The sequence below is a fragment of the Coturnix japonica genome, chromosome Z (genome assembly GCF_054131305.1).
Source record: "Coturnix japonica strain WE chromosome Z, WE-NBRP24, whole genome shotgun sequence".
NCBI lineage: Eukaryota > Metazoa > Chordata > Aves > Galliformes > Phasianidae > Coturnix > Coturnix japonica.
The window spans coordinates 2,361,454-2,378,713 of record NC_140702.1 but is presented as its reverse complement, the minus strand read 5'-3'; the positions used below and the strand labels follow the sequence as shown (position 1 = coordinate 2,378,713).

The 17,260-nt window shown below is 51.1% G+C and overlaps 1 protein-coding gene across 4 annotated transcripts in view; it reads right to left on the bottom strand.

Moving 5' to 3' along the window:
* Nucleotides 1-4,332: 4,332 nt before the first annotated feature.
* LOC146753436 (uncharacterized) overlaps nucleotides 4,333-17,260 on the bottom strand; it is a 13,353-nt gene continuing 425 nt past the window's right edge. Inside the window, exons 2-23 of one of the 4 annotated variants that reach the window (XM_085530501.1) lie at nucleotides 16,712-16,959; nucleotides 15,821-16,082; nucleotides 12,959-13,113; nucleotides 11,270-11,376; nucleotides 10,137-10,209; nucleotides 9,889-10,009; nucleotides 9,624-9,703; nucleotides 9,293-9,418; nucleotides 8,943-9,022; nucleotides 8,564-8,675; nucleotides 8,164-8,253; nucleotides 7,810-7,914; nucleotides 7,474-7,626; nucleotides 7,165-7,316; nucleotides 6,750-6,897; nucleotides 6,447-6,584; nucleotides 6,151-6,327; nucleotides 5,739-5,894; nucleotides 5,486-5,587; nucleotides 5,266-5,368; nucleotides 4,968-5,027; nucleotides 4,333-4,701 (exon numbers count right to left, since the gene is read on the bottom strand). In XM_085530501.1, the coding sequence (XP_085386627.1) occupies nucleotides 4,553-4,701; nucleotides 4,968-5,027; nucleotides 5,266-5,368; nucleotides 5,486-5,587; nucleotides 5,739-5,894; nucleotides 6,151-6,327; nucleotides 6,447-6,584; nucleotides 6,750-6,897; nucleotides 7,165-7,316; nucleotides 7,474-7,626; nucleotides 7,810-7,914; nucleotides 8,164-8,253; nucleotides 8,564-8,675; nucleotides 8,943-9,022; nucleotides 9,293-9,418; nucleotides 9,624-9,703; nucleotides 9,889-9,991 (2,034 nt within the window). In that variant the 5' untranslated portion in view covers nucleotides 9,992-10,009; nucleotides 10,137-10,209; nucleotides 11,270-11,376; ... (1 more) ...; nucleotides 15,821-16,082; nucleotides 16,712-16,959 and the 3' untranslated portion in view covers nucleotides 4,333-4,552. Of the gene's footprint in view, nucleotides 4,702-4,967; nucleotides 5,028-5,265; nucleotides 5,369-5,485; nucleotides 5,588-5,738; nucleotides 5,895-6,150; nucleotides 6,328-6,446; nucleotides 6,585-6,749; nucleotides 6,898-7,164; nucleotides 7,317-7,473; nucleotides 7,627-7,809; nucleotides 7,915-8,163; nucleotides 8,254-8,563; nucleotides 8,676-8,942; nucleotides 9,023-9,292; nucleotides 9,419-9,623; nucleotides 9,704-9,888; nucleotides 10,010-10,136; nucleotides 10,210-10,581; nucleotides 10,829-11,269; nucleotides 11,377-12,958; nucleotides 14,994-15,820; nucleotides 16,083-16,711; nucleotides 16,960-17,260 lie in introns of those variants that run through there. The other 3 variants (XM_085530502.1, XM_085530503.1, XM_085530504.1) reach the window with 3 other exon arrangements.

Genomic DNA, 17,260 nt, shown 5'->3' with positions numbered 1-17,260 from the left:
CAGGCTGAACAGCCCCAGCTCTTTCAGCCTGTCCTCATAGGAGAGGTGTTCCAGCCCTTGAATCAGTTCTATGGCATGTATCAGTGACCTGTCCATGCTCCAACAGGTCCATGTCTCTCCTGTACTGAGGACTCTGCATCTGGATGCAGTACTCCAGATGAGGCCTCATCAGCACAGAGTAGAGGGGCAGGATCGCCTCCTTTGCCCTGCTGGCCGTGCTTCTTTTGATGCAGCCCAGGATATGGTTAACTTTCTGTGCTGTGAGAGCACACTGCTGGCTCATGTTCAGCTTCCCACCAACAGGAACCCCAGGGATTTTTCGCCAGGACTTTGCTCAATCCTTTCAGGCATTTCCCTTCCACTGAAAGCTTGATCCAGGATCTGGCCTTGTTCATGTGCACGGTGCTTTCTCACTTCATTGTGTGCACGGTGATTTCCCAAATAAGTCCAGATTTGCAGCATTTCCTTTCCAAAAAGAACTGAAGGTGGGGAATAAAGTGGGGAGGAGAGAGATAGATTCCAGCTGTATCTGCTGATCCATCTTTGCCTCATAGCAGGAAATAATCAAACACCTGTCTTAGTTCCTGGTGCTGTTCAAAGAGGAGCTCCTCATGAAAGATGAATTTCTTCCTCAAGTTCTATTGATCACAATACCGGTCTGTTTATCAGTGTTCTGTTTTGGACCCATCACTATAAGAAAGATATTGAGGCCTTAAATCTTGTCCAGTGAAAGGCAACAAAGCAGTGAAGGATCTGGAGCAAAATTCAGCTGGGCAGTTCTTTTTTTTTTTTTTTTTGAGAACCAAAGCAATAATATTTTTATTTTGTTTATTTATTTATTGCTTACATCCCACTGAATGCAGCAAGAATATTCAGAAATATAAGTGTGAGGTGTCACTTCTCTCTTGCTGGTGCAAAAGCAGATCAAACCTCTGCACATCAGGAGCAAAAAGAGACAGATTTTGCAGAGCACTCCATAGCTGGGACTGCAGGAGGGCTCAGCCTGCTGTGCATAGCAAAGTTTCTCTTGTGTCCCTTGTCTCACTGCAGCTTTAAGGAATTCCCGAGGGGAGCTGCCTTAATAGCAAGTTGTACCACTTTTAAAGCTACATTTGTATCGCTCACACAGCAAGAGCTCTTGTCACATGGAAGCCATCGAATGAAAACACTGACATGGCAAGAGAATAAGGCGAGATAATGAGAAATTAAGAGCATGAAAAGTAAATGCTCTAGAAAAGCTGACACTTCATAACACTTCAAGTGAACACTTGCCTGAATTTCAAAGTCGACCGATAAAAAATTATTTGCTTTTCTTATGTAACAGAAATAGATAAAGAATTCTGTTTGGATAGGAAAAGATTCCACTAGGCTGCAATTTACATATGGATGCTCAATATTTAAGGAAATTGATTCTTTTACTTTGTAAAAGTGCTGTGCGTCACAGGGCAACCATGGGTCCTGTGATCCATCCTGCCCAGCCCCACAGCACGGGGCTCAGCTGTGACCCAGGAGCAGCCACCATCCTGTCCATGGCAGGGTGACCCTGCGCATGCCATCGTGCCCTCCACCAGGCCATGGAAACTGCATTTTCTTCTTCCCTCCCCCATCCCCAGAATGATAAAAGACAGACTCCATCAAGTCAATAGAGATGCTCCTGTTTCAAGGTGTGCAGAAATTCCCACCCTGCAGTGGTTTGAACAAGGACTGGTGACACGAAACAAACGGGGCTGCAGAAAGCAGAAAGAAATTGCTCTGTGCTTTATGGGGCACATCCTGGAGCTCCTCTGAGATCCGAGTTCAGCACCAATGGGATCATGCAGAGAAATCCTTAAGTCCGAGTTCAAAAGTCGTTTCTTCAGTGACCAAAGGGAAGTGAGAGCGCATAAGGAGAGAATACCACTGCCAGGGCTCAACGCAGCCATTCCCCTGCAGCATTTGAAGCACGGACTCAGATGTGAATGATCCAAATCCTTTATTACAAGTTCTCACATCTCTTATAAACCTTCACAAGTTTTTTTTTTCTAACATATCCAATCAGAGCCGTGAGTCCCTTCTTCTCCTTCCAGAGGTGTCCTTGGTTCTCAGGCTGTTGATCTGGCTCCACAGCTGCTGCTCTGAACAGCTTTTCTTGTATTCCCACATTCCCCCACGAGCCCAGCGCGGGGCAGGGCAGGATGGAGCAGGGGATGCTCCAAGGGACCACAGGAGAGGTAGAAGAAAGCTCCAGTGTGAGACCAGGGCCTCGTCGGCCCCCTGAGCAGAGAAACATGAGCAGGGCAGCTGGAGAGGCTGCGTCCTCATTGACACTCCTGGGCTGAGCCTTCAGCCTTCTGAAGGGCTCCAGCCATGCACCATCGTTCTCTGTAGGATTGTCCTTCAGGTGTGCAGCCGTGGGGGAGTCGTGCAGGATCAGGGTCCAACCCGTCCACACTCCGCTCCTGGCACAACCATCTCCATCCTCACCCATCTGCAGCCCTTCCCCACCCCACTGCAGAGCAAAGTGGGTACCCAGGGAAGAGCAGAGGGTCAGCAGACGTTGCAGTTGGGATTCAGAGATCTCTGCAGGGAAGCTCAGGGTGAGCCAGGTCAGATGCGCAGCTCCGGCTGCTGCACAAACAAAAGAGAGTGGATTTCAGAGTCTTGCTGCCAAAATGCTCCCCAAGAACAGCAGGGGATGCCCAGCGCCAGGGAAGAGGGGACCCTGCATGGGGATATCCCAGAGAGCAGGCAGGGGACAGACTAAGACAGCAAGGTGAGAGGAAGGCACTGAGGGACCAGAAAGCTGCAAGATCCCCTCTGCCCTCTTCGCCCTCCAGGCTCCTGGCCCCACTCAGTGCAAACCCACCCAGGCCCAGGGATGACAAGTCAACACAGGGCACTCTCACCTCCTGCAGGATCTGGGGAGCACCAAGCCCGAGGCTCACCTGGAGGCAGTGAAGATGTGCTTGGAGTTGGTGCAGATGGCGTTGATGGGGCTGCCCTTTGATCTCCCCAACTGGGCCGAAGTTATCCATGTTCCAGACTTTGATCACGCCTCCTTGGTACGCACTCAACAACATGGGGCAGCCAGGGATGAAGGCCAGGGTACAGACCCAATCTTTGTGTGCTCTTGGGATTTGCTGTAGGTACATGGCAGAGCAGAGATCACAATCAGCCTCATGCACTCAGCTGCAGGGCTGCAGATCATCCACTGCTGCCCCAGAGTCAATCCAAATCACCAAGCTGGACTCAAGACTTGGGGCCCGAATCCTCTTCTCAGAGAGTAACATAGCAACTGATGCTCCAAGCCTATGTCCCAAGGGGAAGTGGCAGTTCTGGGTGCCCTTCAGTACACACCCATAGGCACACAGAGCCACTTGGCACACACACTGCCAGATCCCCAGGCTGCCTTTCCAGGATAGCAGGACCTAGACCAGGTCCCTCAGCCTTCCTCCCTCCACACTTCCACATACCCTCGATCACAATTCCACATACCCTCTATTACACTTCCACATACCCTCAGTTACACTTTCTTATACCATCAGAGCAGTTTGTCCCATTCAAACACCTTTAATACCATATAACGTTCCCTTAGCAATCCGTATTGTTCAGTTATAAAGTTACTTTCTCTTTAACCCTTTTTCCTTTGTACATGATTCCACTATTTATACCCTCAATCAATGATTCATACTGCATGTGATGTTATGATGTGGAATATGGACAGCAACAGCACAAAACCATGACACAGTGTTACCGACCCAACAGGCTCCGACCTTAGAGCCGCTCAGGACTTTGCTAGCAGATCTCAGCAAGGAGGCTCCCACCTCCGTCTTCGGCACTCCATGGGAAGATTGTCGGGGTCACTGAGCTGCAGCAATACAACAGGGCTGGCAAAAATGTTCTTGGTTGGTGTGAGAGAACCTGAGCTGGGGCTCATCCAAGGAGATTCAGCGATCACAGCTTCTAGTCCTGCACTTCACACATAGCTCCAGGCAACAGCAAATTAACTGTCCCTAAACACTGCAAAAAGAGGATGGATCCAATTGGATGGCCCCTGAGATAGACAAAACTCACCACCTAACACAAAACACAGTCCTCTCACCTGCTGGTCAGCAAACAACAGAGCACAACACACACCAGCATCCAGGACTCGTGCAAAAAAAGAAGAAAAAGAAAAAGAAATTGCTAGATGGTGTTTCTCAGAAACACAGAAGCACAAGTCAACAAGAAGATAGCTGCAATTATTCTTGAAAACAATGTCCTTTGTTATCTTGATGTGGCCAGTGTTGAGCGAAGCAAACAAAGTCAGCCCAATTTTCTTACATTCAGATTAATCTGCAAGGCACAAAGTAATAAAGGAATGATTTTTATTAATAAACTGAGTGTTAGCAGCTGTCAGAAGAATGAATGTGTCACACACAGAGGTGAACTCCCACAGCAAAACTAGATGTAACATTTCCTATCCGTGTTTCATCCTCACAGGAAAAGCCTTTCTTCGCAAGATCTTCTGGAAGAGAGATGGTAAGAGACATGAAAACTGAAGGATCCAACGTTAATGAACAAGAATTATCCCTCAGAAGGCTATGCAGGACCAGCGGAAAAGTGCTGGGAGCCTTCTCCGTGCTGGTGCCGCCTTCTGCCTTTGGTGTCTCAGCTTCTGGATGGTCTCAGATGCCACAGAACGGACTGTCAGATGGGGGTCATCTTCCAAAGGCTGAAGGGCTGCAACAGAAGGAAACAGAGCAGAGATGGGACCCCCAGTCTACAGAGAGCCACCAGCTTCCCCTCTGGGCCTTGCCAGCCCCACTCCTTGCTTTTCCTGGCCAGGAGGAGTACGGGAGACTGACGGGTCAGTGGAAGACACTGCTCAGGACTGCCATGAATGATCCTCTGCCCCTGCAGCATTTCCTTGCAGCAGGGCAAAGCACAGCTGCATGCTGCCCAGCTCTGCCCCCAGCCCCAACACACACAGCACTGCCCTCACTCACCACTGCAGAGTTCATTCAGCATCTCCTCACTCTGCTCCCTGGCGTGCTTCCCAATCAGCCCTAGGGAAAGAGCTCTGTCAGACACCCACTCCCCAACATGCTGCCAGAAGCTCAGACCCCAACCCCGCCAGCCCAGCTGCTTCCCCTTCCATGCTGCAGGCAGGGACGGCACCCGAGGGGGGACCTGAGCAAGGCACCCACTGTGGCTACCGGCATGGGCAGGCTGTACCTGGGGGCTTCAGGGCTGTGCCTTCCTGCCAGGGCAGGGCCCAAAGAGGGACGCAGGGGTTGGGCTCACCAATGAATCTGACAGCCTCGCATCGCAAGGAGGCCTGAGAATCCTCCAGGTATGGCAGGCTCTGCTGCAGGTGGCCTTCCACTCCCTTTCTGTCCTGCTGCAGCTGAAGAAGAGAACAAGAGCATGGGGCTTGCAGAGCAGCCACAGCTGCTGCTGCAACCCCTCCTCCAGCATCCCCTTTCCCCCAGCAAAAAGGTGGGGGCTGTGAGATTGTCCTCACCAAACACTTCATGATCCCCACTGTGTTCTTCTGCCGGACCTGCTGCTTGAGCTCCTTCCACTTCAGGAACTTTGCACAGGACACAAGGGCTTCCCCAGATGCCTGCAGAACAACAGATGCAGGGACATGGCACCACACACACAGACACACTTCCCAGTGACTGAATGCTTGTTCAACTTGCTCTCAATTGCACATCACTGCTCAGCTGTCAGCACACCACTGCCTGCACAGTGCTCAGCTCTGAAATTCGTACCTGTGCTACGCTCGGGGTCTCGTCACTCATGTGAAAGAGCAGAGGGAGCAGGGCCCTGCGCACGGTCTTCTTCATGCTTCCCTTCTGAGACCACAGCACAGCATCCATCACATCCCTGAAGAGGCGGATGGAACCTTCTCGCACTTCAGATGACGCCTGAGGGAGAACAGGAGGACGTCAGACCTCAGTAGCACACTCTCACTGCCCATGGTGAGCATGAGTGTAGGCTGAGCCCCAGCACAGGGGCCTGACATCACCAAGAACAACCAAGCTGCACTAGCAGGGACACGGCCAGCAGTGCTACAGAGCCCACAGGACATCTCATTCCTGAGAGCCCAGAGAAGGAAAGAAAGGAGAAGACGCTCCTGTCAAGCACCCACCCGCAGAGCTCAGCCTCCCACAACAGACTTACGTGATTAAAAAGAGGCAGGATCTTCTCAGCCAGCTCCAGAGCAAAGGGACTGGCGTGCCTCTTCCCCAGATGGTGCATTGCATTCCTGAAGATATTCAGCACCTTCACAGTAATGGCTGTGTTGGCAAACAGCAGGTTCTCCATGACGCCTGGAAGCAGGGCCCGGATTTCAATTGCCTGTACAAAACACACAATTTCCTTTCCATCAGGAGGACAGATGCCAAGGGACAGTGTTGCCTATTGCCCCAGCGCCAGGCTGTCAACATGAGGCCTTCGTTTGACAAGGTCCTGCTCACCATCTCAGGTCTATCCGACAGCAGCACGAGACGTCTGAGCACCAGCCAGAGCACTGGCAGGCTTTCCACATTCAGAAGCTTCTGGAGCAGTGCTGGCTTACACAGCTCCTTCAACAGCTCTTCAGTGGGAGGCATCGCCTGAAACCAACACAGCAGTGAGAGGCAGGCAGAGGCAGCAGGACATCCTGCACCCTGCAGCTCCTGGCTGCTTTGGCAGCTCAAGGCAGGGCACTAGGGAGACACAGCCCAGCCTGAGCTACCAGTGCTCTGTAGGAGAGCACAGTGCATTGTCCAGTAACTCACAGTCAAGCGAAGGAGGCCCAACTCCTCTGTGCTGATGCTCAATATCTCACACAGCTGTTGGTCCTGTAGAACACTGCTGAGCTCATCCCAGATCCGCTTGGATGCTTCCAGCAGGGTCAGCACACTCTTCAGTATGTCCAGGGTAGTGCTATAAACAGAGAGCAATGCTGTGTCAGCAGGGCTGCCTTAGCCACAGCACCACGGCTCAGGCAGGAGCCTGATGGGGGACTCTGGGCTGCCATGGTTGGTATTGGCTGCTGCAGCCCTGAGCAGCCCACCAGCACTGGAAAGCACAGTGGGATGGAGGGCCTGCTCCTCGGGATGTCCTGCAGCTTTCCTTGGCTCTGGCACCCAGACCATTTCTGAGCCCTGCTCTTCACATGGAACAAACGTGTGGGGCTGTCTGGGCTGATACCTGTCATTCTGTGGGAGGTCGGTCAACACACTCCTCAGCACATCCCTGGGAAACTGGAAGGTCAGCACATCGAGCACTGAGAGCAGGATCTGCTGGACTGATGTGCTCTGGATCTTCAGGTTGGCGTGGATGAATCCCAGAATCTCTGGCACCTGTTGTGAGAACACAGGGAGACTGCTGCTGCCACTGGACTGCAGCCATTTGCCTCCCAGGCTGTGTTATTACTGCCCTTCCCACAGCTCTTTGCTGCCTTCAAATGGCTTCAGTTCCCAAGAGCTGTGGCAGGCAGGGTCGCCTCACTCTGCTTACATCCATCAGCCAGGTGCCAGGGTTTCTCCGAAGCACATCCAGCATAGTCTCAGCCCACTTCTTCTCATCAAAACCATAGTCCCCAATGATCTTCTCCAGGGTTACAAGGGCAATGTCTGTCCTCTGAGAAGGGGCAAGATTTTTTCCAAGGGGCTGCAGTAAGAAGGAAAAAAGGAGGGAAGGCATGTTAAACAGAATGAGAGAATAGCATCTGGAGCAGGATGAGCACAGGCCAAAGGAAGGATAAAGACCCTCCCTTCATGTCAAAAGCATTCTGAGGGTTCACACCTGAGCCGCAGCTTTTCTCACAGGTACACAATTTTCATGTCTCCTTACCTGCTGCCAGAAACTGCTGGTCATGAAGCCACTAAGCTTCCAGATGCGCCCCAAAGCCCTCTCACACACAGCCTGTGTCTTGGAGATGCTGAAAGGCAGCAGCACCTGTGAGGAGAGGAGCTGCTGGTTAGCCTGGGAGCTGCTGATGCCCACTGCAGGAGAAGCAGGTCTGCTGAGCTCCTGGCTGGAATCACAGCATCCATCCAGGCTTCCCCTGAGCTTAAGCCAAGCCCATCATGGGGCTACTGCCGCCAGGGTCCCTTGCCGGCTCCAGCTGCTGCCAGTGCCGTTTCCATGGAGTGGGATAAACTACTAGAAGGGAGCTCTGGGGGCAGAACTTCACAATAGACAGACCTCCAAGATTCCCTGCAGCCGACTCTTGACAGTGGCAATGGGACAGACATCTAGTACAGTCTGCAGCATGTCGTCCATAGCTTCCAGGGTCTGTAAAGAGAACAGTGGGTTGTGGAAGTCTTTCAGGGTTCCCTTTCATACCAAGGAGACTGCTGTGAACCGCTCTGGCTGCCAAGGAAGGATACCCACAGATCTGTGCACAGGGGCACCCTGCAAGGCTGCTGCACTCAGACCAGGCTACAACACAGGCTGTTTGCCAAGCCTAAGGCAAGAGTGAGAGGGGTGAGGGCAAGCAAGGCTGCCAATTCATCCCACAAACATCTTGATAGATCTCTGGACACAAGTAATGCAAGCGGCAGCCCAGAGGCATGGGGTCAACAGTAGATTGCCCAGTACATACCTGACTGTAGAGGGAAATGTTCAAGGCCCTGGCTGGAGGAAGATAGAAGACGATGCTGCAGCACACCTTGAAGAGATGGAGTATTTCTTCCTCCGTAACTGCATTCACAGTGCTGCAATTAGAGAGACACTGATGCTAGGAGAGGTGCCTGGGTGCTGAGGCAGGGGTGGAACAGGTCCTCCCCTGGGCAAGGCTCCCTGAGAGGGATGGGGAGCCCTGCCAGGAGGTGCCTCCTCCCCCACGGGGCTGCTCTGGGTCAGAGGACAGTCCTGATGTCACCAGCTTTGGGGCGAGGGCCAAGACTTAGCGGGGAGCTGCGTCAGGGCCACCAGGATGGTGCCCGGTGTTGTGCTGGCAAAAGCAGAGGCTGGGCAGGTACCTCAAGGCAGCAATGGTGTTCATGCAGCAGTATCTCAGGCCGGTGCTCAGCTGCTCCATGGGCTCCTCACACAACAGAACCTGCAAAGCACAATCAGGATGGCACCTGGCAGCTGCCAGCACCCAGCAACAGCAAACCTGCCACCGGCCGCTAGGGCCTGAGTCGCCCCAGTGGCCCTTGACAAACACTGGCACACTGGTGCTGCTGTCCACCTCCACTGCTGAGCTCTCAGCAGCACCTGGAGTCCCATCTGGGGCACTTGGGTGTCTGTGCATCATTTGCCTGCCTCCCTCTCCCCCTGTCCTGTCCTTCTCACAGGGTGCAGCTACCTGGGTGCCATGTCCCCTCACCTCAATCTTCTTGCACTGATTTTTCAGCAAGCAGAAGATATCATGGCTCAGTGTGAGGCCCTCCTGTCCAGCGGTGCTGCACAGTATGCAAATGCTGTTGAGGAACCGCAGCTTCTGCACCAGATCCTGGCAAGCACACAGAGACCGAGGAGAGTGAGTGGGGACAACCATGGCCAGGGGGACCAGGCGTTGCGGGGTGTGGAGCAGCACAGGACAGCTGCAGGACAGCAGCAGCTCTGCCCAGCCATCAGCCCTCCTGCAGCCTGAAGGCAGAGCCAGAGGGACCGTCTGGAGATGCAGGTATAGCCACGATGGAGATGGCTGCTCTTACCATTTCCTTGCTGATGCTGTTGGCTTGGATGAAATCCGCTGCCTCCTGTTCCACATCAGATAGAGGCAGCAATTCAGCATCTGAGCAAGGAGAGAGAGCAGTGCTATAGAGGGGCCAAAGGCAGGCAGGAGCAGAAGGAGCTCTGCCCTCTCCGGCCCTGGGCTCGCTCCCATGGCAAAGTCTGCCCGTGACAAGGGGTCCTGGTGTGGAGCAGGGGGCACTCGCTGCCCCAGCCCTGCCCACCCCGCTTTAGACCCTCACTCACCAGCATGCAGAGGGATGACCTCGGTCACTTGGTAGGGCTCCGCTGGAGATCTTCTGTCCTGGGGAGCCCCACTCTCCTCCCCGGCCATGCACGCGACGTCCATCACAGCAGCTGTGACGTGCTGGAACAGAACGGAAACACATTTCTGTTTTCTCTATTCACACAGCACAGTATGGGTACAATTCGTCAGAACTACCCTCGCATACCCTGCAGCAAAACGATGTGCGGGGACAAAATGTGGCACGTACCTGGCAATGAGATCACCTCAAGCTATCTGCAGCAGTTCCTTGTCGCTTTGCTGAGATGGAATGAGAGCAAAAGCTGCACCAAGGCAGTGGGCGGAGGGTGAGGAGAGGAGAGAGAAAGAGCAGGTCAGTGAGCAGGGCTAAGACAGTCATGGAATAAAACAAACAGCACAACCGTCCCATCCACTTGCTGCAAGACATGCTGAGTCTCAGGCTACGTGATGCCTGTCCGCCCAGCAACTTTACAATGCTTCCACTACTGAGCAAAGACAATGGAAGAAGCACGGGACAGGTGCCAACTTTACTGATACCCCCTTTGGAGCGTGTGTACCAGGGGAAAATTACGTCTGATGGTCAAGAGGAAGCAATACGGTGCTGTGAGCTCAAACAGCCAGCAGTTCTCAACACCTCACTGCCCACCCATCCATCCCACACCAGCTCAGCTTACCTACAAGCTGCTGCGCACGATGGTGTGAAGAAAAAAACACTAAAGGGACTAACTAAAGGCACTAACTAACTAACGGAACTAACTAACTAAAGTCACTAACTAACTAAAGTCACTAACTAAAGTCACTAACTAACAAACAAACAGAACTAACTAACAAACAGAACTAACTAACAAACAGAACTAACTAACTAACAGCACTAAAGGCACACGAACAACAAGACAACCAACCACTCCGACCACTAGCTCACCCACAAAGGAACACAGAACGCACCGCTCCTCCCCTCATTCCAGCCGCTTATGACATCACCAACGGCCAACAGCCTGGTCCACCATGACCCCCCACAAGGCGGGGAGCCAAGACCACGTGGTCACATCTGATTCCAACACGGCACCACAACATTCCAGGACTCAGTGTGGGCTTGGAATTCTATCCTGGTGTGGCAGCGCAATGGGAGGTGTTAAGGCACAGCTGAAGAGCTGACAGACAACGGACGTTTCCAAAGGAGGGTGCCAGATTAACCCTCAGCATTCTCTTGCGGGGCTCTTAGGGATGCTTCAAACCCATTTTCACTGCCTAGCTCATTTCTAGAAAGTCCAGTTGAGAAATGCTCACTTTGTCTGGGGAACGCCTCTATGCATCATGAATGAAAAATAAAATAAAATGGGCACGCGACCCTATGAAACTTACCTCTCTGCTCTTGTTGTCAGCCAGACACCTCAGATGAGCATGACGTGTCCCTGCTCCTGAATGAAGATCCACCCAAGTCTGTGTTCCTCTCTGCTCCATCTCTGGGTCTAAAAGAAACACAGACAGAGATGATTACAAGATCCTTTGTGCAGACGAAAGACAAGGGGGCACACGAATTCTGTTTAGAAAGAAATACTACAGTCCCAATGGACTGCTGTGGTAGTACTTGAATCCTCATTTGGGGCTGGAGCTCAACAGGTCAACACATCAGAAATAACACAAAGTGCTTCTGGAAGACGTGTCCCAAAGCCCAGAAAATCCAACACGGGAGGGGGCTGGACAGCGGACCACAAGTGTCCATTTCCATTGCAGCACCCTGTAGAGAACAGCACCAATCAGCAGGCGTGACTCAATTCATTCACAAGCTGCACAATGACTCTGTTCCTTACATGATAAAGAAACACACAGGCCTGCAGGACCTTCCTCCACAAACCCCATTTGCAGGCCTTGCTCCGTGAGGATTGCCACCTGCCCTCCTGAGCAAAAACAAGCACTAAGAACGAGAGCAAAGCACACTGGATTCGCCCTGGCCTGGCCCAAGCCCCAGTCCTACCAGACAGACCCTGGGATGAAAACTACTCCACAAACACCAGATGGACACCAGCAAACAAGAAGTTGATCAGATCCAACCCCAAGCAAGCACCAAGCCTCCCCAGGAAGCTCTTTGCCATCTGCTTTGTCATCACTTTTCCTTTTCCTTTTCCTTTCCCTTTCCCTTTCCGTTTTCCCTTCCCTTCCCTTTCCTCCACACCTCAATCCCAAAGTTGTTTCCACACCTGCCAGCACGTGTTACCTCCCACCTTCTCATCTCACAGTGCTTCAAGAGCACCAAATTTGCTTCCGGGGCCCTCCTTCAACTCACTCTGCTAACACTCATGATTCAAATTACACAGAAATCCTAGCAGAAGTTCTCAGTGAGAACTGCACCTAACATTCCTCCTTCTACAAGCAAACAGGCCCAACACGTGGTCATAACAATGCCTGCATAAAGGAAGCAGAGATGGCACGGCAGGGCAGACGTACTCGGTGTGCACGTCTGAAGCCATTTGAGAACCTAGTCGCTCTTGCTGCATGACCCCTGACTTCTGTTAAAAGCTGAACGGTCCCCAGAGCACCTGTTTCCATCAGCTGCCACCATCCAAAGCAGCCAGCCTTCTTGCAGTCACCTGGCCCAAACATCCCTTTTGCTCTACACTTGATTCCAGCAAGAGATGGGAGCTCAGCACGCACACCATCCTTCCAACACCCCATCCCAGCAGCAAGGGATCACAGCGCTGGCACAGCTGAAACAAAAAGGGTGTGCGAGTTTCCTGTTAGCACTCAGTGTGAACAAATTTACCACTGAGCAACACCGTGAGCCCCCACTCACCTCAGCACAGGTCAACCTGCAACCCCAGCCATCCCCTATCCATGTGCACACGCACACCCGTGTGCCACCCTGCCTGCTTTGCACACCCCCATGCACGCACCCCATTGTGTGCCCTCCATTCCATTCACAGACATGTGCAAACCATTCCTGGTTACACGTACATGCCTACATCTTCCACAAACACCCCTTTGTGTGCACCTGTGTGCAACCCAACTCCTCAGCACACGCACACGTTTGTGCCACCATATCCACGCACTCACCACGTGCCCTCCAGCATCACTGCTGCCTCCTCTGGTACTGGACCCGCAGATGCTTCAGAGCTCATTAGCATGGACTTCCTTCCTCCCCTCAGCAGCTGCTCCTGCACTCACCTTCATTCCTACTCAGATACCAGCCGCTTCCAGCACCAGCTGACCTGCAAGACACAGAAAGGAAAGGTGGGAGTCATGCAAACGCACACCTCAAGGCTGCGTCACCACCACGTATGGCAGCCTCGGGAAGTCAGCTGCAACTACAGCCTTTGTCAGAATGGAAACAGGCACCGGCAATTAAGTGTGACCTCTGAACTCATTGACACCATCAGAAATAGGCAATGAAATTGCTCATTTTTCTGCAGGTGGTTACTTCCATATTCTTTCGCTTTTGGGAAATGATGGACATGGTATTGATGGACTCCAGCAAAATGACATCTACTTCATTGTAGGTGGCACAGGTGGGTGAGTGACACAAAAGATCTGTCCTTGGTTCCCAGCCCCTTTACTGGTTATCTCGGTGGCTTGCAGCAACTGGAACTTTCCCCCTTTTGGAAGTGTTCACCTTGGTGGCTGTTTTGCATTGTAATTCTTTCACTTGTGCCTGATGTAGATGATTCCACGGTGGTACCAGATGATGGAGACCAGGATTCCCACGATCGCCAATTGAGAAAGCTAAACAACCTGAGTTCCTCCCGACCCATATCATCGAAAATCTCAACCATAAAAAAGAGACGTCCTTGTATTCAAGCAAATGACTATGACTACTAATAAGACCATGCGTGTTGTTTTGTTGTATTTCCTGTGTAATCATGGGGAGGATATGAAGAAGTGGTGTAATTCATCCACTTCTGCACTTCAGGCACGAGTGAAATAGAGTGGCCCTGACCCCAGCCAGGGCAGGGAAAGGGACAATAGAGTATACTGGACTGTGCGGATTAGGTGGCCTGGCACATCACAATCACAGAAATATAAAGCCTTGTGGACACTGCTGCACAATGCACCTTAATGCCCTCAAGTCACCAAGGGACACAACCAATAGATATCCATGGAGTGACTGGGGGTTCCCAAGAATTGACTATGTTGGAGGCCAAAATAAGCCTCACTGGTAAAAACTGGCAAAAATACCCTATTGTGACTGGTCCAGAGGCTCCATGTATTTTGGGTATCGATTACCTTAGGATGGGGATATTTTAAGGATCCCAAGGGGTATCAATGGGTCTTTGGGATAGATCCTGTTTACACAAACGGTGTTAAGCAGCTGTCAGCTTTACCTGGTCTGTCAGATGATTCTTCTGCTGTGGGGTTGCTCCAGGTAAAAGACCAAGTGGTACCAATTGCCACCAAAGTGGTTCACAGATGGCAGTACTGCACCAATAGGGACTCATTGCTCCCCATTCACAAGCTATGGCCAATTAGAGAATCAGGGAATGATTAGCAAAACTCACTCACCTTTTAACAGCCCCATATGGCCAGTGCGTAAAGCCAGTGAAGAATGGAGGCTGACACTGGATTACCGTGGCCTGAATGAAGTCACACCTCCACTGAGTGCTGCTGTACCAGATATGATAGAACTCCAGTATGAACTGGAGTCAAAAGAAGCTAGGTGGTATGCCACCATTGACATTGCTAATGCCTAATTTTCCATCCCATTGGCTGCAAAATGTAGGCCACAGTTTGCTTTTACCTGGAGAGCTGTTCAGTATACCTAGAACCGTTTACCTCAAGGGTGGAAGCGCAGCCCAACCATTTCCATTGGTTGATCCAAGCTGTCTTGGAACAGGGTAATGTTCCTGAACACTTGCAGTATATTGATGATATTGTCGTGTGGAGCCATACAGCAGCAGAGGTTCTCAAGAAAGTAAAACAGGTAATCCAAATTCTTTTGCAAGCTGGTTTTGCCATTAAGCGCAGCAAGGTGAAGGGGCCTGCCCAGGAAATCCAGTTCTTAGGTGTAAAACGGCAAGATGGGCATCGACACATCCCAGCAGATGTGATTGACAAAATCACTGCTATGTCTCCACCCACCAACAAGACAGAGACCCAATCTTTTCTGGGAGTAGTGGGCTTTTGGAGAATGCATGTCCCAAACTACAGCCACATAGTGAGCCCCCTCTATCAGGTAACACGGAAGAAGAATAATTTCTCATGGGGTCCTGAGCAGCAGCAGGCTTTTGAGCAGATAAAACAAGAGATAGCCCGTACCGTGGCCTTGGGGCCAGTACGGATGGGACAGGATGTAAAGAACATGCTCTACACTGCTGCTGGAGAGAAAGGTCCCACTTGGAGTTTGTGGCAAAGAGCCTCAGGAGAGACCCAAGGCCGACCCCTGGGATTTTGGAGTCGAGCATATAAAGGGTCTGAGGAGCGCTACACTCCAACTGAGAAGGAGATCTTAGCCGTGTATGAGGGGGTTCGGGCTGCTTCTGAAGTAGTTGGGACAGAGGTTCAGCTCCTTCTAGCACCTCGCTTGCCTGCAGCCCCCCCTGTCATGGACACAGGTAGATTTTTGTTTAAACCGTGACAACTACCCAGAATGCAGCATCAGGGAATTTTTGCCTAGAACTTTAGAGAACTATTTTTAACTCAGAAAGGTCAGAGATAGAAAGTTCACACTGATTTCTGGGTCACCAGCCTCACCGTACATCAGCATTTTTGGTTTTTAAATGATACATAAACTTCTCAATGGCACTGCTCTAGCTGGTAGTTCTTTCCCTTTCCATGCAGCTCGCTCTGTGCATGGCTCGTGAACCGCTATTCAGGCCAGACAGCTGCAGCCCCAAAGACCTGCCATAAATGTACAAATTCTACCAGGATAATGTCTTGGTAGTGGAGAAACAGGATGCGCAGTCACATGGCTCTCACACATACCTTGTACAACCAGCTTGGCTCTGGACTGGGCATCACCAATGTCACAGGTGTACACGTCACTGTCACTTTTCTCCAGATTTCTTATGGTCAGCTGCAGGTCTCGTCCTTTCTGTGCCATCTCGTATTTCCTGCCAGGCCTGAGCTCAGCAATGCCTTTCCTCCATATGACAGAGGATGAGCCTTTCTCGCTCTGACATGTAAAAACTGCAGTTCCACGTTCTTCAATTTGCAGATCTGAAAGTTCCTTAATAATTAGCATTTTCTGGAAGGAAAAAAGGGGAATGAGGGTGTAGGACAAAGGGATTTGTTACCACAACAAGTCCCAAGCATACAGAGGTGTCCTGAATCTCCTTTGCCCTCACTTCTAGAACATCACATAGAGATGAAAAGAGTCCAAGAAGACCACAGAGTCCACCCATTTACATAGGCTTGATCATTCCAGAAGATATCTGGAAAGTTTCATACCATTATACATGCGCTGGTAGGATCTCATCTGATCAACTGCATATAGTTTTGATTACACATATTCAATACAGACTAATTCAGATTGCCATCTTTTCTTGGCTCAATTAGACCCAAGATCATAGATTCATAGAATGATCACAGAATCATAGAGTGACCTGGGTTGAAAAGGACCTCAAAGATCATCTAGTTTCAAACCCCCTGCCAAGGGGCCACCAACCACCAGACCAGGCTGCCCAGATCCACATCACACTGGAGAATCATTCAGTTTCCAGATTATTTTAAGGAAAAGATTTTAATCCATCATATTTTCTGAAAACTAAGAATTGATCCCGCTCAAGGAAACAGAAGAGAAAAACACCACCCACAGGCTGCAGATATTTACCTCGACTTCTCTACATGCCATCCCCAGTGTGCTTTTCAACTCACCTTGCACAGTGACCCTGGCTTTTGTTTCAGAGTCCTCTGTCTCACAGGTGTACTCCCAGCTATCCTTGGCAGTAGAGTCATGGATGATCAGAATGGCCCCAGTTCCCTCCTGCTGCAAGTCGTACTTCTGGCTATTTCTGATTGCTTTGCCATCCTTGTACCACATCATGTTCACATCAGGTTTCGACAGCTCACAGCTGCTACTGCTGTCTTATCCTCCAGCTGTTTTGTTACCTCAGTAGGTTTTTCTGAAAGAAAACATGCTTTTTGAGTAACATACACTTAGGGTAGGATGCCTCTCTCAAAATACACGCATCTACATGCTGGAGATAAGTTAGAGAGGCACTTGCAACAGAGGCCATCCTACAGCCAGCAGTAATCTGCAAAGTACAGACAATAGAATTCCAGGCACCATTAATTCTCTCTTAAATCTACCCCATTGAGGATGATGAACCATGTCTGAAAACTGCCTCTTCCTTCTCTCCACTGATCACCCTGGGAGCCTCAGATGATGCTCTCAGATGCACATGTTCTAGATAGGAATTTGTT